Here is a 22506-nt window from a genome sequence, read left to right on the forward strand (position 1 = left end):
CCCACCATTGCTCCAATACATACTCCATGTTAGTATTTATTGTTACTTTGATTGCTCATGCAGCGTCGATAACACATACAAGGGGTTGCATTTCGGTCATGAGCAGTACACAAGGTCAATATTGAATGCTTCAAAGCGAAATCTAGGTTCATCGGTCATCAAGATGCGCTGTACGAAGCACCAACGTGACCTTATGCGGCTCATTACCAACACTATCGCCGTTACCTTCAAGTCGCGGTGCACCACTCCCATTTGATGACAATGCACTACAGCCTCCAGAATCTGCTGTATGCAATGGCTACCGAGTGCAAAGGCATGCAAGAAACAGGAGAAAACCGAATAAGTAATGTTTCAAATAAGTATACCATGCATAAACGGGATAAGCAACTGTATAGTAGCGGATCATATATCTATATACTGCGTGGGGCGCAATATAGACATTGAAAAATCATGTAAGGGATTACACCGAAGCCTTGACATGTATACTGATCGTAGACAATGTCAGCGTAATATTAAGAAGCAGTAACCTGAGAGTGAGCTACGGTGTGAAATTTCACCAGTATAAACGGTGAAACTACACCTAAACATCCAAGACTAAGAATAAAGTTAATGCGACTTTAGCATTTAAAAACTCAATTGATCACCGAGATTCCAAAATCTACATATATTTTGCTCCTTAATGGTCAAAAATTCGAATCTATTATTACACCAGATCCTATAGCCTCCCCAATGACGAAATAAATTAAGTAGTACAAAAAATCCAAACGAAGCTATTAGTGCAATACCGCACACCGTAGTGAGTCGTGAAATATTTTCAGTGAAGAAAAGCTACAAGACAACTGAAAAACACATGCCATGAGAGCTTCATGAAAATATATACTGAAAGCTGAACTGTGGAACAAAGTAAGAGTGAAACTAAAAGAGGGTTTCCATGCTTTTGCAATGGTTAATATCGCTAGCCCCCGATGAGGACAGTCATGTTTACCTTCACGTCTCGGTGTAAAATATCGTTTTTGTGGCAGTGATTTATGCTCTCAATAATTTGTTGGATACAACGACTGTGAACAAAATGCAATCGATCAGTAGTATTCCAAATCTGCGGATTCGGTCAGCAACAAATGATAACGAAATGGTGCGATCGCTTCACAGGATAAGTAATTTAGAAGCAGTTTCCAAACTAATAGATAATTTTACTGCTGAAGGTTCAGGATCAGTAGGAGGTATACCTTTCAGTCCATCCATTCATTTATCTTGTTGACAAGGAATTAGTATTAGCGTTGAGTTGCGTCTCTCTTGCATAATATACTATGACGCTTGACATGACAATGACACTAAAATAATATTATTAAAGTGTTCTGAATGAAACTATACTACTGACATTGAGCAGCGCCACAACTGTTGGTTTGAATCGTTGGCTCGAGGACGCAGTTGTCTACAGGCAATCCGCTTGCGATAAAGATTTTGAGAGCTTTTAACCTGAAACTCTAATTTTGGAACCATTCATTAAAGGATTTTCGATGGCCACACCACGCAACAAGCTCTGTTCTACGTAGGAATATGAAAGGAAAACGTCGCTTTAGGACGACTTCCTTCTGATTCATGAAGTGCATCATCCAAAGTGCCCTGCCGTCTTATGCAGCAATCTACATCGATAAAAAATTGGCACACCACTATACCATAGTGCAGGCTAAGTCTTGTTCTTGCATAAAAGGAAGCTGTATTTTGATGGCTCACAATATCCCAAAGGCGCTAATAGTGAAAGTGTATAGTAATGCTTCACACAATACTGTATGAATGAGGCCTACTTCCTGCGATTGAGTTCCAAATCATTAGCTAGCCAAGTTGTCTAAGGCTAGTTAAGGTGTGGTGATTTAGACTAGATGCCATAGGTTCCTGTGATAATGATCCACCAATGCCTTGAGATTTCATTGCGCAGATCAGGACATATAAACACTGGATAAGTGCCATTGAAACTAAGCAAAAAGTATACAGCTGTGGCGATGACAGCAAAGCCTATGATCACAAACCTGACCACAAATATCGTAGACATTCAAATCGTGTTCACAAAGTGTTTGCAAGATACTTACCTGATGAATGTAATGCAAAAGAGCAGATTGTGGTGAGTGAATATTTGATATGACTAAAGTCAGATAATTCACGCAGAGATACGTAGAATCACAGCAATGATATGAGATAATTTAAGTCACAATAAAGACATAGAAGGTAGAAAAACCTTATCCAGCTAGGTCAAGAATCATACTAGTTCTTTTTGACATCTGTAAGCAGCAGTGACAAATAACTCCTGCACCACGTTTGAAATAACTAAGTGACACAATACACACAGAATTCATATTGAAAAAATGCAGCATGGTACCCACCTAGCATCAGCTTCACTATAATATTCCCTGGCGACAATATCTTCAAACAACTCACCACCAGTTACTCTGCAATGTAATGAATGTGGGGAAGGTATTAAGCATCCGAATTCAGTTGAGCAATCGTGGGGGGGGGGGCGGGGGGGGGGGAGTTTGGGAGGCATGAGTTGAATCGTGAAATCAATTGTCACGTGCCTCGTCTTCTGGTTACAGCGAGTGACGTGCATTTTAATACGGACGGACAATTAACGCAGTGAAGTCCAATCATAGTACAGGCTTATGTGTTGAAATTACCATAATCAATTTTGACATTGATACTTCGGACTTGTTAACCTTCGCTCTACCCACATCGTTTTCCGACTAGTTCGTTAGAAATATGGCCCACTGTTCCTGGTTCAACCCAGGTGCGTTACTAATGAAGAGTTCATTCTGTACGCATAACGAATACTGCTGATGCAGTGTTCGCGTCGACACGATCAGTACGAGATCACGCGTATTCGGACGACTGTGAGTATAGAAAAAATAAAGTAACCTACTGCATGACGATGCGCTGTGAACATTCTGCTCTTTTCACATTACAATTCGATATTCCGTGATAATAGTTCACTCTAGTATGATTCGAGCTACCGACATCGATGCACTTCAGTAGGCAATGATATCAAGTATCAACACCGTCACTGCCTATCTTGAGACAAGGCTCGCCAAACTTCGTTCACCAATTGTCGGTACTGAATTTACAGCACAAACTGTTGCAGTAGCTACAAATCGCATACCCGCCGTTCGTCACTCTGAAGCGTGAGACGGGCGTGGGTCGCTCGTTAGTAGTCCTATTCCGTTGTAGCCTCACCAGATACCAACTATGCGTTATTTTACACTTGCACTTCTTATTATACTTGTTGATATTGAGTAAGCCATTTTTAACTTTCAATCTCACTATGATGATATCGTAAAATCCATTGAATAAAATCACAAAACAATCCCGAAGCTGTTGATTTGGGAGGCGCATATCCATTCATTAAATCGAAAAAACCATCGCGCGGTCACATGATGAATTCTGTTCGCTTCCGTTATCTAAGATATGACAGTACATTCTGCGTGTTACATAAAACATGTGACTTAGGATGAGTCAAATTCATGGTCGGGGTGTAATATAGCCTATACATTGTATAAGCAGCAATATGTATGACAGGAGTGTCCACTGTCCAATTATCCTTTCTCCTTTGTCCAGCAATTTTGGCTAAAGGGGAATTATGTTTTCTAATTAAAACACTCGCACCAAAGTTTTAACCATAGAAATATGTGGAGTGGACGTAGTCATGTGGAAAAAGTGATGCGTACTAATGTGCATAGTGATGAGTGATGACATACAATTAACTTGAACAGTTGTGCACTCCTGCACTAGAGAGTGGTTTTCCACCATTTCCATACCACAGCACATTTTAGCAACCAGGGCGGTCTACTAAAAACCACTGCTATAGAGTAATAGACATAGAAAGCAAACAATAAATGCCATGTTTTTCGAAATGTAAGTTTGCAATAAATTACGAACGCTATGCAATTAGTGCGCTGGGCTGGTGTTCAAATTATAACATCACAATGGATATTTTCATTTTACCACCGCTGCACCAGTGCCAAAAAACGATTGGGTATACTCACAAATCGAAAACTAAATAGTGAAAGTTCTCTTCGGCAACGCTTGCATGCAGACGGACTGAAAAGAAAAGAAACATGGTTACAACATGGATTTATGCCATCAGGTAACTGCTACTGACTTATAGAAAGCCTACTCCAGAAAAGCGCATATTTTTGGATAATTACGGCTCAACTTCCTACAGACAAGGTCAAAATATCCACCATACGTTGGTTGAAAATAGAAAAAACGGGTTGGATCCCCAGTTTCTGACAAGAATGGTGTACGCGTTTTGATACGAAGTTAGCTAGCAGTAAAGTTTGAAAGGGATTGCAATAAACTAAGTTGCGATAAAAACATTCTTTGGATCTACGATATACTTTACTCCATGACGAGTTGGTTCAGTGTGGCGTTACAACCAGATATCAATTACAAATAGCCTAAATTCGTGTATTAGGTTAGGTTACAGTAGTTGCACTTAGATAATAACCAGTGGTCCGGTGCGATTGAGTTTGGTCAAGAAGCATCCGGGTCAACATTAAGAATGTGCTTGCACGAATAAGCCTGTGGCCTCAGCATCCAACACGAAGTTTACGAGTTTGCTAAAGTGGAAGTACAAGCATTTGCTACAGTACTGGTCAACATTAACAGTATCCAACTAAATGGCTATTGCCAAAGCCTTCTATATCTACGAGAGCGTTTGAAAACGAGCAAATATGTATAGTCAATAGATCAATATTGATAACATTATTAAAATATTGGAATATATCAGAGGACCCACAGAGCAAGTAAAAATCTGTTACAGTTGCACACATCTAAAACGCATCTCTGAAAATATGTCATATCCAAGAAAGGCAAGTTTCATGTGCTTTTAATAACCACCAATCCACCATGATCACTGAAGCCTTAAATGCTTACAGCTAAAAATAGATGATTTGGCTTCATCAATATGGTGACTGTCAGAGAAGACGTCACACTTATTTAATGAAGATCGCAAGTTCCCTCAAACTGATGTGGAAGAGTATAGGTCAGTTCATATGCATCGACATAAGCACAAAGATATGAGTACGCAAGTGGATGAAAATTAACATTACGGCATTAGGCATTACAATATCGTAACAGTAATGTGATAATCTTCACTGGTGATCAATGGTTAAACTAATAAGAGTTGTTTTATTCACGAGTCATGCATAATTAATCAATGCACGCCAGGTAAGAACAGCACATACTCGCATAATGTGATACAAATTTTCGGGTTGGTCGAGTTAAGAAATTTAATCGTTTAAAAGTGGATTGTTTGGATTTGACACAAAAATTAATTTCGACCGAAACAATTCTACACTCTCATCAGCCAATAACATAGCAAAAAGGTATCACAAGCCAGGTAGTTTTCTTGATCAAAAAGAATTGTTGCATTAGCAATGAAGGTTTCAGGAATACGAACCAATAGAGAAATAGAGATAACGAAAACAGATGTTCCTTTTAACAAAATTTTTAAAACATTCCGCAAGCTGGCATTAATAATTCAGTGCAGTTTTCTATTCTCAATTTCGTTCATTATGGATGTGTTGTCAGTAAAGGCGTTATCCTACCCCTTCCAATATGCAATTCAACGCGTTTGGTCATCTCTGTTTTCTTGCATTACACACGTAGAAGATATATTTCCGTTTAATTATTTTCCAGTGATCCAAGTACAGATATGCTGGACTGGAGACTGATGTACTATGATCTCAAAACATTCATCATCATCACAACAATGAGTAGAACGTAATTAGTAGCATATCCAGACATTGTGCAATAGTAATGCAGAAGCAGAATTAGTACCGTAACGGTTTGTAAACAAGGAATAGTTGATTACTTGTAACAATTAAAAGTCAATTAATTCGAAAAATAATCAAAATTTTCAGAAATTATTGAAGTGATATCGAACTGACATTATTGAGAGTCATTATCTATGATTGTATTCTAATTGTAATCCCCCACTCCAAGTTTTTGATTGATAAATGTTAACGGCTTCAGAAGATCCATTCATGTATTTCAGCATATAAAGTTAACAAGACGTGACCGACTGAAGCCATTTGCAACCGCACGGTGTTTGAGTAGGCGCATTTTGCATAATAACAATATGATTACATTGCTTTTAAATCTGACCAGACTGCATTTGCAGTAGCAATAATATTAACACAGATAATTACCACGAAGTCTAAATAAATTTCGATCTCAATCCAATCTGGGTAATTTGATTGACGTGAATAGGTAGGGATGAAGAACCCAACTAAAACTGAATAAATTCAACACCATGCTGGATATAGTCGGGATGGATTACCTTGAAATCATGAATGTGCGACTCTGACCAGTGTATTCAGAAGCAGAGAAACATATTATTCAAGACAACCGAAGCAGACAAACATTGTGTAGGTTGAGCAGAGACTGTGTTGGATTTCCCCCACCCTTTTCAGAGTATAAGGTCGCCATCACTTACATTCATCAGATTGCGCGTTTTGTCTTTCCCATCAAGCCATGAAGGATTACCAGCCCTATATTCGTTCACTAATCAATACGCACCATCGCCGAATAGCCCACACTCAATTGGCATTGATTTATAGCTATTAACCACACGGCGAGGTATTCAGTACATTTCGTAACCTACAAGAATTCGCCCATGCTACATGCGTTGTTACGGTGCCACGTCTAACAGCTGCCGTAGAGTTATTCATTCCACGGCCACCGTGGGTCGCCGTGGCAACAAGGATAGCCGGCAGAAAGCGTGCCCAAATCTACAAAACAAGCAACATCAGCTTGCAGCAGCTGGATCGATTATCGCGCGTTAATAATCGATCGATTTCGGGGGATTTATATCTTATTGCCATCATGCTTCAGCGCATACACAACAATTTCGCAATATGCTGCTCGCGGGCAAGGCCACGGGCCGGAATATGCCGGCGCGCAATACGTTTAGGAATCGACACGTAATTACTCGACCTACGCCACCGCAGTGCGAATCCGATTATAGTGCATATCTTTGAACTCATTTGAACCGCAATGAATCATTGCCAATGATTCACCAGCGGTACTACGACCTCGGCGACATGATGGAATATCGAGAATACCATTCCTCAGTCGTCGCTATTTCGCATCAAAAGCGCATGTCACGCTGATAATTATAGAATTTTCGGCCAGCCTACTGCTTCGATGACTAATCCCGAAATTTCGCGGCACATTCACAAATTAACTGCATCTCGAGTGTTTTACAGGATTGCTACAACCTACGTCAATGCTAACACGGGTTTGGCGCAACGTAACGAGTGCATTGTCAAAATTGGTCACTGTAAGGCGGGCACCAGAATGTCAGTGTATTGCCACATGCCACTGCCTGAGCACCTTGACAGTCATAATCGGGACCAATACTAGCCTGCAGGTCGTGATTATGACATATCACTGGCGCGAATACATCTACCGCTACATGTCTCTTCATTACTATTGTTTCGCCGTTTTATGCTTTCATTGTGTCAATTTTCATTCTGCGTGCAATGCGCATTGCGCGTACCTCCTTGTTACCAAGTCTCTTCTTTTTCTTGCTAAGACAAGGCGGGAGTTTGAGAGATTATACACTATACGGCACCACGTCATTTCGCCTCCTTCCCTACTTTCTTTGTATCGCAATCTTGTGATATTCCAAATTGATGAATATGGTGTAGTAACTATTAAGCTAATGAATGGAAGCACCCGGTTCGGCGAAATACTTACAGATTTATCGCAGAATGGGTTATGTTGCGTTGGAAAGAACGCCATGTGGGGGCACAAACCGGCCAAACTATACCATAAGCACAGCTTATAAAGAAATTAGGGATTTAGATTCCCTTGCACACAAGCATATGATGCGATTGTTGATATACAATGTTCTTTCCAATTCTCTACTAGTTGCTGACGATTACCCCTGACGAGTGTCAGCCGAAAATATTCGGGTATATTTCAATAAGAATATACTATTCAATTTTATATTGAAGTTCTGTACCTTCAAGAAGCTCTACAATTGCAGCGCAGCCAAATTTGGATTCCCGTTATAAGATACGAATGCTTCACTCATAGACTTAAAGGGGCACTGCGCTCTAAAAATGATGTGGTCTCAAATTGAAGGTAAAAACGAACAAAAATTTTTGGCCGCAGCCATTTCCTTCAGAACGCCACCGTAATGGAGCTGCAATTTATTGAAATTTCTACAAGACCAGCTGCCGCGGCTGCTTAACCCGTTACATGGCACAATATCTTCACCGTCGCACTTGCTCGACGCGATTAGGCAGTCACGCAGAGAACGAATTTTAGATAGTTGTCAGCCGATGTTATGAAGGAAATGTGTCTAAGTTTCGTTCTCTGCGTGACTGCCTAATCGTGTCGAGCAAGTGCGACGGTGAAGATATCGTGCCATGTAACGGGTTAAGCAGCCGCGGCAGCTGGTCTTGTAGAAATTTCAATAAATTGCAGCTCCATTAACGGTGGCGTTCTGAAGGAAATGGCTGCGGCCAAAAATTTTTGTTCGTTTTTACCTTCAATTTGAGACCACATCATTTTTAGAGCGCAGTGCCCCTTTAAAATATATCGCAGATATTAACAGGTCAGCAATGAGAGAACTAGAGTCCCGCCACGAGATAATAATTGAGCGACAACGAGCGTTCTTACGATTATCAGCAGCACTTCCCGGCATATCGTAAACCCGACCAAGAGCGGGACATTCCAAAAATTAATCGAAGATACGCAACACTCCGAATTTCGCGGGACTTTCACGCGTCACACAACTAATGCGAGGAAATGCGCTCATGAATTCTTACAATCGTGGTACCACAAGAATTATCCGACGCCTTTCCCCGGCAATTCAATAATCATGTTTTCGCTCTGTGCGTAAACGAGCCTTCCAGAGGTTAAGAGTACGCGAAGTACGCGACCCCGGTTCAAGCTACTTACTGTTGAGCAGGGGGATTTCAAGTTGTTCGCGTAAAGCTCCAAAATCTGAAATCGAGGGCTGCAGTTTGCTGTCTATTTTGTTGCCTACCAATTTTGAATGCCCTACGACCCAAAATATGTTTTTTTTTTAATGTAGCTTATAGTCTGGCACTTTCGAGACTAGCTCAAGTAGGCTCACGATAGAGACAAAAACAGTTAACATATGCATTGCGCATTGCATATGCGGACTTTGCACATGAACATATTTGACGAAACCAACTGCTCGATAAATGGGAATATTTTGTCGCGTTCAACGCAATATACTTGCAGCCTACTGATTATTATGAGTGGTCCGATATCGAATATTATCAATACGTCTCGCCATCCCCGTCGCGAATTCTTAATGAGATGGCGCACCTTGCAACCGCACCAACTACAAAGTCTACATATGAACGGCCAGCGATTGCGGGAAGGGGAGGGGGTGATCTCCATATGATGTGGTCTCAAAGTCAAATCGAAAGTTGCTGCTAGCTGCTGCCAACAGTTTTAAACTTTCAATTTATATTTGAGACCACATAGCATTTAAAGCGCAGTGCCCCTTAAATCTGGTATCTTTATGAAAACGTAAACTATGTTTCAATTCCACGCATTCGCGCTGCCGGATACAGGCGAGGAGTGCGAAAATAGACGAGTGCGCGTGTTGACTTTACACCTTTATGTCAACCGCTTAAACAGCACTCTGAGCCCCCTTTCGTCACCGCCAATACATACAACGGCCTACGTCAATCCGACTCGACCGCGCGCGTGGTTGTAATTGTAAATAGCCCGATGCTCATTAGGAATCATACCGTTGCGACTATTCATAGCCGGCACGACGTCAGACGCGACACAAGCATATCATCAGTGTTGCCAACTCCGGATGGAAGAAAATCGCTAAAACTGGTGGTAAAAATCGCTAGATATCGCTAAATATTGAGAAAAAAGCGCTAAAAAATAGCGCTAAATCTGCATTGATTGCTAAAGGTGTTAAATTGAACCATAATATCAATACATTCTTCTCAACTATATTTTATTCGTCTGGGTCCTAAGTCACTTATCATATTTCCTGTTTATAATACGTACGAGCCATCTCTAAGCGGGACAAAACGTGCAGTGCATTTCGATAAAGCAGATCGCTTTGCGCAATGATCGCTCTGCGTCACCACTGACCAGGTTTGCAAGCATAACCGCTCACTATATAAGCGTGCCTTGCTCGACGCGTCCGTGAATACGTGATGCGATGTACCGTGGAAATGCGCTATACATCTCTAAACTGTGTTGGGGTAGGCTACTTGAACACGACATGCGACTTGACACACTTGTACACGACATGCGAGTTGACCAGACACAACACGACTTGAACCGAGTTTACCAGCGACTATAAGTGGAGGCCTTGAAGGAAATATTCCGAGGACCAACCCGGGGTATGAAATTTAATTAAACTGGTCTTAAACGAAAGCTAGTGTCACACTGATTACGACAATACGAATTAAATTCTTGTCAAGACAATGGAGCGACCTCAAAACAACCCCCAAAGTCGGCATTGATCAGAAAAATCGCTGGACGAAATTGGTCATTGTTATGTTCATTGTGTTGCGATGGTGCCATTGTTGGAGCAATGCCGGTTTTCACACTTTGAGGGCTGTTTCGGGGTGGTTCCATTGTCCTGACGAGATTTTAATTTGTATTTTCGAAATCACTGCGACACTACCTTTCGATCAAGACCAATTATATTAAATCTCAGCGCTCAGGTCGCCAGATGTAGCACTGTCAATTATGCTACTTTTAAATTACTCAGTAAGAGGAGAGACTGTTTGCCCATGCGTAACCGCCGGGAGTTGCGTATCTATCCGTAGGTTAGTAATCTATAATTTATCATCGTAGTCCGCACTCTGGTGGTCGATAAAGCCAATGCCGTCGTCGGCCAGAACTGATTTTTATTAGTTATTTTCGGTAAAAAAGCGCTAGATAATCGCTAAATACTTTTCAAAAATCGCTAGATTTATCGCTAGGCGCTAGATCCATATTTTTTGGCGCTAAACCGGATGAAAAATCGCTAGATCTAGCGCGAAAATCGCTAAATTGGCAACACTGCATATCATACTATTCGCGCCAAACACGAATGGTACGTGTCTCGAATAAGTCGCCGAAAACAGAATTCACATTGTGTCGAGAAACGGGGTGTAGCGCACAATGTAGCAAGGCACGCACGAAACGGCGCCAATAAGCTGTCGCGTAATAAGTATGCAACAACTAACAGATGACGTAAACACCAAACATAGATGCATGTTCCTGAATTACATTCGCGTAATCGCGTAGGGTCTAACATACCTTTGAAAAGCAGCAACCTGCCAAGTATGTGAAAACGGCATTCGCTCTTACCTATGTTTGGATGCTTCAAAAGTCTGCATATCTTCGCTTCCCTCTCGAGCTTTTGAAGATCTGCGAGGGATTTAGCCGTTTACAACAACACATAAAAACATATGGCAACGGTAGGCGGCACGCAAGAAGCAGAGCTTGATTGAGATTTCACAAATTGAGAATTTATGACGGCTCCTGGTATGGTCGTTACGAGACTACTGTATGCAACCCTTATTCGGCATGATGCCACCACAGATCCCACAGGAGAATATTATGGGTGCAGAATCTCTTATCAACAATGAACTGGCACCGTGATTAGAAGTGTATTACATTAGGGGTCTTTAGCTCTAATATTGGCAGTCAGTTTCCTTCAACAATGACAATTGAAACATAGAGTAAGTTTCACCTCCGACCTTTACCGCACTCGCACAGTACATACATGAGCACAGCGTGAAAATCGAATTCTGCACAATTATTTCACATCTCCTTCCGGATTTATTTGGTTGCACTGTACAGTGCACACATAAAATGATAAATACTGCATTAACAAAGGCATTAGCCTTGCGGAAACAACGCCTAATTTATAAAACCATTCCAGGGTTAGGGAAGGGAATATAAATATTTAGAAGTTGCATGAAAGCACCAAATTGCAGTGTAGGAAAAAGCCTTTGAAGTTGTGACAGACAGACGTCTAAGTATTGGCAGAATTTATTCTTAGTAAAGCAGTGATGTATTGTTTAGGCATATAGTGATTCCATAAAATGTTATTTCATCGTAGAAATACGTAGGACTGGTATATTCTCGCCAACCACATGATGTAGGTGCAGGTTTTTATCCCGATTATCGAAGCCAATCATTATATTATAACAGTTAAGTTGTCACTTGGCTGAAACATTTGAGCACTTTTTCGAATTTTTCACTAGTTTGGTCTACTCCTCAGATTCTGTTGTCTCCGGCATTGTGCAAAACAACTGAACAAGAAGTTAAGCACATAAACAACCCAAAAGATAATAATAATGGTGAACTGAAACTGGTTGAGTTTGGTATAGATTTATTCATCAGCCTAAAGTAGTAAATGATAGATAGAAATATTGTAATTACAGTGCCATGAACACAACATAACACATAGGAAAACAAGGGGTAACAACCCAAAATAACTGACACAAGCTACCCTACCCTGGAATTTGCCATACTATGCCAGGCCGTACCGGCACACATAATGAGAGATGCGGTCCAATAAAGGGCTGCCATGTGACTGTTTTCACGGCTAATTATTTAAAACGTGTTCCATTTTCCGACGACAGGCCACGCAAAACTATACTACCAAGGCCAAACTAGGCTATATTTAGCTGTGAGAATAAATAAGCTTAAATAGTCAAATTGTCTGGCAATATAATGCACATAACGGCACTAAGCCTTGTATCAGTTAATTTCAAGATTGTTGTGACTGATTCTAATGTACATTCCCTATGCTCATTCAGTTTTCCATGATATTAATAGTTTACTACTGCTGGAAATACCCATGGTTAAAGCAGCAGTGGCAATACCAATAAAAAATTAAAAACTTTCCTTCATGACATCACAGGAAACCTCAGAATTTGGCGAGTTTAGCTGGGACGGCAACCCTAGTCCAATATTAACATGAGTGGACCAAACAATTATAAACAATCAATGATATACTTGGCTATTTCTGAATTTCAGGTATATTGTATTCGTATTTGTTCAGCAGGATGGTGAGCGATAACAGCTACAGCTGAACATCAATGCATGAAGTGTCATAAAACCAATTGCACTCAATTCTATCACCTGTACATGTTTATTGTGCTCATTACAATTACCTACCTATGTCATTAACATGTGTGGCATGACATGGACACAAGCCAAGCTATGGTTCAGTAGAAAGACCTAGCCTACGTACTGTAGGTGCGAACTCTGTGCCAGTTGCAGTGCATTTGAGAGCCCAAGCAACTGAAGCAATGTAGATTTTTTCCTAGCCAATATATATCAGTGGTATAAGTATTGCTTGCCATCGTCATAAACTCAAATTACTTCACTCCCAGGGATTCCTGAATGATTCCGCCCAAAATTAAAAGTACCACTCAATAATGTCAATATTTACTAAGCCGAAATGAATAGTTCAAATACAACGGCTGGGAGAAAATAACCACACAATGTGAATTTATTTAACCTTTCTGAAAGAATACGCTCAGTGGAAAAGATACTAATTTTACTGACGTAAATAATCCATAGAAATAGAGGAACAGAGTGATAAAATTGCAGGTTCGGAGACATATGCAATGTGCCAGGCACAGAAAATTTGTAGTTATTTGCAATTGTTTACAGTGTTCTGCCAGTTACCAGTGCAAAATTAAATCGAGGTTGGAAACATAGACAGCAACATACTTAAGAATCATCTCATAAAATCAGAGCACACGCCACCTCAAATAATAGAAAAAGAGCGCATTGGCCTGCAATCGGCATTTCAAGTCGATATGGGCTCGATTACTGGAACTCAGTAAAATAGGCTACATACCTCTAGAATTCAATTTTTGAGTGTTGATAATTTTTGCAGCGTACTCCTGGGCGGTCTGTTTATGAACGCATCTCTTCACAATACTGAAGGCACCCCTGCAGAGACAGATTTATCAGCAATTAAAGATGCAATTTAATTCTTGATAATGATCCATTCACTGCTACCATTACACTACAAATTCAAAATATCTAGTGTTGTGCGGCTTAGTAGTAATTGACTTCATAAAAATCATCATCGTGTCATGTTCCATTCTGATTCCGGTGAAGTCAATCAACTAATCCCACATTGGCCTTCAAATGTAGTACAAAATTAGAAGAACGAGCTAAGAGACATGCACAGCACACTCGACCAGAAATAGGCTACAAAATCATCAAAAATGTGCAGACAGTAGAGAGAAATGTTACAGCACCAGGTACAGACTCTTTGTGTCAAAATCGCTTCCCGCACACGATCAACTGCTCGTAAAGTTTTGAATTTACAAACAAAATATAATTCGTTGAACTGATGGCAAACAGTAGGCCTATTATAGATAATAATATTTTTCTTGGTTGCTTTCGCACCTTATGTAACGTCCACTTCCAAAGCAATAATAGCTATTCATTACAGCCATGTTCTTTTTCGCTCGAGACAAGTTTTTGGAGCATTTCATATATGTAATAGTAATGAATACATTACTAGGTCCCATTTTCAAACTCTGTGTGCATTATACATATACATCTCAATGTCGCACTGTAGCTTTTGCCAATGCAATGCCACGTGAGAATGGTGAAATAAACATCAATCCACTATAAATAATAAGAGATAAGACACTTATGTAGGCTATAAGCAATATCACAATGAAAAGACAAAGTCGGTCTGCGCTCTACATCCTCTAGATTAGGTGAATCAAGGCAACACAACTCAAGAGCACCTCCATGCATGTTATAGAATTTTAAATTGACTGATAAAGCCTGCAGTAGAGTATCAAAGTGGACACTAAGTCAGGTGAATGACAGCCACTATGTCCCCATATTCCCAACTTATGTAACCTATGGAAGACACGGATTTGAGAGAACTTGGTATTTTGATTTCGAAGAACATCATAATTCAAAACCTTTGATGAAAAGGATGTGTGTTTAGTGTTTAAGACACTGTAACTGTACCAGAGGCAGCAAAAAGATCTGCTAGTTCACATATTGTACACCTTAACGCCACATTGTGTGTGTTGATCGAAATGAACAGTAATAGTCACGGCATTGGTTGAAGTATGCTACATATAGTTCTGGTGATAGATGGATAACGATCAGTGAACGATAGCAATGTAGTTCTGGTGATAGATGGATAACGATCAGTGAACGATAGCAATGTGAAACATCTAGTACATGTAATTGCCAATGAACTCAGAATAACATCATATCCAAGGTCAGAATTGTGACATAATTTATCCTCACCTCAATGGGAACACTAACAGCGTATAGCCTACATTCAGAATTTATGTAGGGTGTAGGGCTGTAGGCCTATGTGGAAGAAGTTGCTTGACTTTACAACTTCAAGTAATGACATGTTTCCAACCGGAAGTTACTATCCATTACATCTACTAGCAGTCTGGAACAGGAAAAATGTCATTGAACAAAATCAAACACATGGCTATTGTACCAGCATTGCCTATTCAATTGAAATCCCGATTCTCCTCAATGCCAAGCTAACTGTACGCTGTTATACATGCAAGACACAAAAATGAAAAGGCGTTGTCATAGGACTCATAGCTGATATTGCAGTCACGCTCAAGGGAATACAATGTTCTTCAAATAGCTTCTAGTTAGGAGTAAAATAGCCTACATTGGAGTAGACTTATACAACTTCTAACTTACGGACAATGCCATATTTCATTGGTCCGAATTCCGATATGATATTGAAAGATCAATGAAATAGAATTCTTTGTGACTATTCCAATCACAGAAAAAGGATTTCAGACAAAGTAATGAATTACACTACTGTGGAAATGCTTTTACGTTGCCTATAGAATCAGAGTTGGTAGTGTTGTGGCTTTCTACAGTATTTTCCAATCAAAAGTTCCTAAACGGGTACCTCGTGAGTAACTGTTGATTGGCGTTGCAGTGACTTTGAGCAAGTCACACATAAGCTACCAAATGCTGCAATAGCACTGAAAATATGTGTACGAAAGCCCGAATTGACCATTTCATATACAACAAAAACGGGAAAGACGATACAAGTATGGTACTAAAGATGAGTGGGTTGCTGAGAGCAATTTCAAGTGAAGAATTGGAAGATAAGGATTGGTGCCCGCCACGCAACCAAATAGTGCCTCAAAAGATTACCAAAACTGAATGCAGGGTGGTTCTTGCAAAGTGGTTCTTCCATAATGAATAATCCTACTCGTGACACAAAATGCATATGCAATATGCATACGATTCACACAGATAAGAAGAGTGAGTGACGATCTATTACGGGCCATCACTTTCAGAAGTACACCAAAGGTATAGAATCCTTAATCATTGAAACGGTGTAGATCCAGTTTAAATATCACCCGATCAGCAGCAAAAAGTCATTCAACACCTGTGTGTGAAGATCGTTACTGCATTCAAATATCACTTGACTAATCGAAATCATATTCCGACATGCAGCTGATCATAAATTCGTAATTTAAGCTTAGAGGTGCTTCCACTTTACAGTATACAAGCTAGCCGCACCTGTAAGTGACTTGAAAAATGGTAGGACTATGGTTTTCATATTAACATACGAGCACCAAATAAAAACCGACATACAAAGGTGGAAGCAATAGGCAATGCCAATGAGCATAGCAAATGGATGGGTGATTGCATAACAATAATGCGTTAAAAGTTTCCACAGTGAATACTGCTATAGCCAATCTTGCTATTCTCAGTTCCGTTTATAGTTAGCCTTAGATTACAATTTCATGTCTCAATAGCGTGCGTCATTGGTCTTGCAAAGCTGAAAAGTTCTGTAATTGTCATATTTGGAAGCAGTCGATTAGATATGCAACATCACAGATTACATTGAAATTATAGGTCCTTTAGAATCAAATTCCTTACGGTTACTGAAAATATTTCGATATCCTACTCGTAATCAACGACCCCATGTCATGGTATACAGTATCGTTATTAACCCATCAGAATTAAGCGTAGGTTATCAAATCTGGGCCTATTTCGACCTTAATCAGATCTTACTTTCCCAGCTCCTCTCTCAATTCATACAAATCCGTAAAGTTGGTGGTTTTATAGCTCCCGGCGTCATTCGGCCTGCTCATTTCACAGGTTGGGTGAGGAAGACCTCTTCAAATACGAACAAAATAGTGCTGTAATCGCTTTTATCTCATTCCCAAACTCACAGCGTCGGAAAATTCAACTAGCATATACTTCTCTGCAGAAAACATTTAATCAAAGTTATCATACCTTGGTTATAGAAATAACAATTGACATTCAGTGACCAAATATACTAAGTACCTAGCAGTAATAACTTGGCCAGTATAGGTCTGGAGGACGTTAGTATTTGAGATCATTCTAGATTGCATAAATATCTCGATTTTCTCAGATCTATTTTTCAAATAATGAACTTCCGTATTTGGCAACACGGACACGTTCACTACAATCTCTGGCAACTTTGGGTGGTAGAAGATATCTTGAAGCCTTAGACTATGTCTGCACCATCTACTTCACTGGTCCTACAGATGAGTGCGAATAAGATAAAAGATCGGATAGCCTTACCTAAACGACATTGCGTTAGTAGCACAAGATTTGAAATAGCCTGTGTGTAAAAACTGTGCATCAATAAAGGACAATCATGGTAGCTACATACTAAATTCATTATGCTAAATCCTACTACTGTATATCTTCAATATAATTACCGATCATAGATAACCTTAATAACCAGAATGGCACAAATCGAAAGTGTTAGTCCTGGGCTCCTGGCTATAGTGCATTCGAACAAGTTCTCAAGGTCAATTTCATCTGATACATCGTCACCCACAGTCATGATTGCACGGTAGCTCGCTGCACGTCATCAGATTTTCGATTATCGGGCTATATTGATTGTTTATCATTTCTTGTGAAAGCAATAAAATAAATACGGTACGGTAACCAGAATTCGTCGTCTACCATTGCAGTATTTGACTGCTGAGTTGATACTATGATACCAACTAGCAACTACTATACCCATATTCATCATGTTCGTTGTTAAGTATATCTCAAAGTTCCCTTTAGGTGAAATAACAACTCAGCGAGTATGCTGTCTTGACACCTTCACTGTCATCAACAGATTCCGGCAGATCATGTTCGTTGGTGTCGATTACTGGTATAATCCGTATAAGGGCGCACTTCAGACTAGACAGGTTACGGCCATGATAGACGGTTAGGATTATAATTCATACGGTTTTCGAGCCGCAGTACCTCAATACAATAAAATATGCTGCGCCGAATTCCCGATTAACAATGCAGCCAGCCTGCCAAATGGAGCCGGTACGCAACCCATCCGAGCTGCAGACAGAATGTCAGCAGGGAAGACATCTATCAGCCACATTGAGGCGCTAATCAGCTACAATGAAGCGGCGAAATGGGAAACGCAGTTCGGTCTACTTTCCAAAAGTTCAACGATGTTGACAAGAGAGGTTCTAAGGAGCAAAGAGGTACTTCTACTCAATTATAATATCATTAAATACTATTGCTTTGTTTCGGTACTTTGCTGCGATTATATTTGTTTGTTTATAGAATTATAGTGTGTTCGGTTCGGACTCTGACCATTGGCGGTATTCGCTGTCCATGTCCAAACTGAAACCTGCGAAGTCTGTAATAGGTATAGGGTTTCCATACGTCATCCTTTAGGAGGACTTCTCCTCCTTTTTAAGGTTTTTGAAAATGTCCTCCGAAGACGCCTAAAAGTCCTCCTTTTTTGGCAATTCGTCCTTCTTTACAACTTTTAGAGCTATGATAATGGATGGATTCGAGTGAAAATGGGCAGAAATGACGCTAAATAGGAAATTCGTGGTTCGATCGACAGCGACGACCTTTTTCAAGTTAACACCACTAATTTCAAATAAAAAGCGTGTACAACGGGCAATTTACCAATTTTGGGGGGTAATTCAAATTGACATTTTTTATATACTTATAACGCTGCACTGAAGTATTTTCTAACGTAAGTATCAACGTAGGCTAACATATGATTTTGTGAACTTGTATATATTTCGTTTCACTTAACACACTATGGAACTGATACATAAACTTTGCAATTTCTAGCTTCCTCATATCTTTTAAGTTTAGAACACCAAATCTTTTGAGAAGCGATATATCAGTCACACATCCAGGCGCTCGTGGGGCTTTGGCAATGACACGGATGATCCGATGTTCAAGTTTTTGCAGTGGGTCAATCGTATTCTTGCAGGCAGCACCCCAACAAAGAATTCCGTATTGTAACTTTGATAGGAATAGAGTGTTGAAGAGTATCAACAGCACGCTGACTGTCAGAGTGTAGCTAAAGCGAAAGGTGCCTCATTTGAAGCGGCACGTGAGCCAAACATATCGAGCAGTGGATGAAAACATATCTAAGCTATGATCCGATATATGTCATTAGCAAGCCAACTGTTTCAACTACTCTGAGGCGGAATATGTGGTGTCGCAGGTCATCATGTAAGTCGACTAATATCCAGAGGTGGTCACTGGAGTGGTCAGTAACGAAGTACTTCTAATTTTTCGAAGTACTCAAGTAGTTTTCCCCTACTTCTGGCACTTACTCAAGTAGATCTGATTTTCGCTACTTCTACTTCGTAATATTTTGTGATCTACTTACTTACTTTTCGCTATTTTCAGTTTGTCAAGTAGAAGTAGTTCAATCTTCTAATCAAGAAGATAGCCTGAGGATTTTCGGGGCTGTTTTCACGGAGTATCAACATTTAATTTTCATAAAAGTTGAGTAAAGCCCAGAATTTTCGTCGCACTTCGCGCGCAGTGGATACGAAGTTACCAGTATGATTTCACGAAAGTCTCGATGAATATAATTTAGGTAGCGGGTTGGCGTGATTCCGATCACACAGGGATATCTAGAACCTTCGCCCATCTGAAATAATTCATCTCAGTATATATGGCTCATCATATCGTTTGAAACTGATGTTTCTCAATCTATCATTTACTTGTCATATCGTAATCTATGTCCATGGCACGTCCTAACCTGGAAAAGTGGATTCTGACTTTTTTGTTAGTTTTAGCATACCGCCTTTGAAACTTCCTGGACTGAAGGCATGAAAAACGTGTTCCGCTTTTAGAAGTATTGTATTTATGTTTTATTTTCAATTCCCAGTATCATATACTTTGAGTTATAATCAATATTGTGTGATTATCTCTTACTACTATCTCTCTCTCTAATAGTTTCCCTAAACGCATGAGCGATCTCGTCTTGTTGTTGTTGTGATGGTGCGACGTGCGTGCATGGATGAATTAGCACCCACGTCTTGTGAGTTGTTGGAGCAATAGGGATTCGGCTAGTCGATGCAACTGTTCTTTTGTATTTCAGTTTGATCATTTATTACGGTATTTAACCTATGAACAAATGCAAAGTTGCACAAATATCAGTTCTTTTGTCTCGATGAAATTACAGTTAAAGTATAAAAGCAAGTGTAGTAATGCCTTTAATTTCCGGAAATAAAGCTACACATAGCATTTTTACGGTCCCCGATATTTTTATGAACGTTTACTAATCGCGCAAAGTGTTTACACCGTATCTTATACAACTTATCCGTATTTCTCTTCGACTAAACTGCGGACCTTACAACATGGGGGATGGCGCCATACCATGCTATTTTCTAAAATGTATTATGGAAATGCGATGCTTATCCTCTGTTTTCTCTAATAATACTATCATTTTCATCCTATGATGTGGAAGAATGCTTATGCTATCGAAAATTGGATACCTGCTGGTATGCATCAATATGAATCAAGCTCGTCACCTTTTGTATAGCTCAATTTGCACCTTTTTACAATCCATGTGAACGAATTAGAATCGTTTTCACAACTACTTACTTACTTGAGTACTTTTAAAGTCAGTAAATTCTACTTCTACTTCAAGTAGTTTTAGGTTGCTTATGGAAGAAGTACTTCTACTACTCGTACTTGAGTAGCTTACTTGACTACTTTGACCACCTCTGCAATATCCCAAAAATAAGACAGTGAATACGGCGAAGGAAATATTCAAATCATGAAACCAAAGTAATCCGGGTGATGTGCACATGCACAGTCGTAGATATTCACGGTAACCAATACAATGCGATACTGTACCTTTTACGATGCGTATCCCATTCATTAGTCCAAGGAATCTTCAGCGAAAATATCAACTTTCCTCAATCACAACACGCTTCGCATCACCCTATGCTGAAAGCTCGATTAATAACCAGACGGCACGCAGACGACTTCGAAATAAGTGATACACATCCGCTCACATATGCCACCAATAATATTTACTGTCTACGTTATAATGTTCAATCTAGGTCGGTTTTTCATACAGAAACATACATCAACACATATAGTCAGTGGCGGCTCGTGACAATATCGGGTGGTGGGGCAAGGGCTGCAAGCGACTTTTTATCAACATGACGTCACAATGGCGTTTTCCAACGTAAACAAGTGACTTGGTGGTACGGTAACACGAACTTCCCGACAACAGTGATTTTAACGTATGTGCCGCGAGAGGTCTGCCGGTGAGCTGTAACTTGAAGTGTGGTAACTGCGTAAACGGCGTACGAAACAAAGATTCGACATGGTTCATGTTCGCACTATACCTGACTAATTATCTGCAGAAATGGAAATGACTATAACTCGAGAGATTGCGTAAGCTTAACTGGAAAGGTCATCGAGTTCGGACACATACGCAATTGTTATCTCATAGATTGGACATGTCATATTGAATCCAAAACATCATTCTGAAGAACTACGGATAGCAGCCTCGGAAATTCGGTCCCGGTACAGCTTGGGAGATTTTGGCCTTGAGGCTGGAGACTGTCACACGACACATGCGGCTTACGGTCTATAGTGTCTATATGTCTGCTGCAAAATCGCCTTCGGAAAATATATTACCGAATAAATACGTGGATGAAAGCCGAAAACTAGGTACACTGTTACATGAAATCACCGAGAAGCAGCCTCATCATGACCGTTTTCGGTATGGCACACTGTCAAAATTTATACGAACAGACCAACACCGAATTTTGCCTAAAATTTACTGAGGAATAGGCTGATCAAGCGATCAGCTGCTGTTAGCCGCCATCGAAAACGAAACAGCTATCGCGCTTGACAGGGGTTGTAATTGTGAGCAAATGACCTGAAGGCCACAATTTCACGGTGAAATTGACATTGGAGAATATAAAATAAAACTAAATATTTGAATGCAAACCGAGGATGTTAGTAAACTGTTTCATGATATCATCATCTCATCACCTATCTCAGTATGGAACACAGTTAGCGTTAACACAGATACACCGGCTTTTGCGTGAAATCCGCAATGCGTTAGGTAGGCTAAGTGTTAGATCAGCGCAAATCTCTACCATACTCGACCTTGACAACAAAATTGCTGCCCTAATCATTGAGTGACAACCTTGAGACTTGGCAAAGCGTTCGATACTAAAATCAAGA

The 22506-nt window shown here is 40.1% G+C and overlaps 1 protein-coding gene across 8 annotated transcripts in view; it reads right to left on the bottom strand.

Moving 5' to 3' along the window:
* Positions 1–17287, bottom strand: part of LOC145458693 (calcium/calmodulin-dependent protein kinase type II subunit alpha-like) — a 35912-nt gene extending 18625 nt beyond the window's left edge. For 4 of the 8 annotated variants that reach the window (XM_080337143.1, XM_080337145.1, XM_080337144.1 and 1 more), the window contains exons 1-6: positions 17065–17287; positions 13877–13971; positions 11365–11424; positions 4032–4086; positions 2379–2444; positions 226–298 (exon numbers count right to left, since the gene is read on the bottom strand). In XM_080337143.1, coding sequence (XP_080193269.1) covers positions 226–298; positions 2379–2444; positions 4032–4086; positions 11365–11424; positions 13877–13971; positions 17065–17144 — 429 coding nt within the window. In that variant the 5' untranslated portion in view covers positions 17145–17287. Of the gene's footprint in view, positions 1–225; positions 299–985; positions 1059–2378; positions 2445–4031; positions 4087–11364; positions 11425–13876; positions 13972–17064 lie in introns of all 8 variants that reach the window. The other 4 variants (XM_080337148.1, XM_080337146.1, XM_080337147.1 and 1 more) reach the window with 2 other exon arrangements.
* Positions 17288–22506: the final 5219 nt, after the last annotated feature.

The sequence above is a fragment of the Botryllus schlosseri genome, chromosome 16 (genome assembly GCF_051294905.1).
Source record: "Botryllus schlosseri isolate E-star chromosome 16, Bs_hap1, whole genome shotgun sequence".
Lineage (NCBI taxonomy): Eukaryota > Metazoa > Chordata > Ascidiacea > Stolidobranchia > Styelidae > Botryllus > Botryllus schlosseri.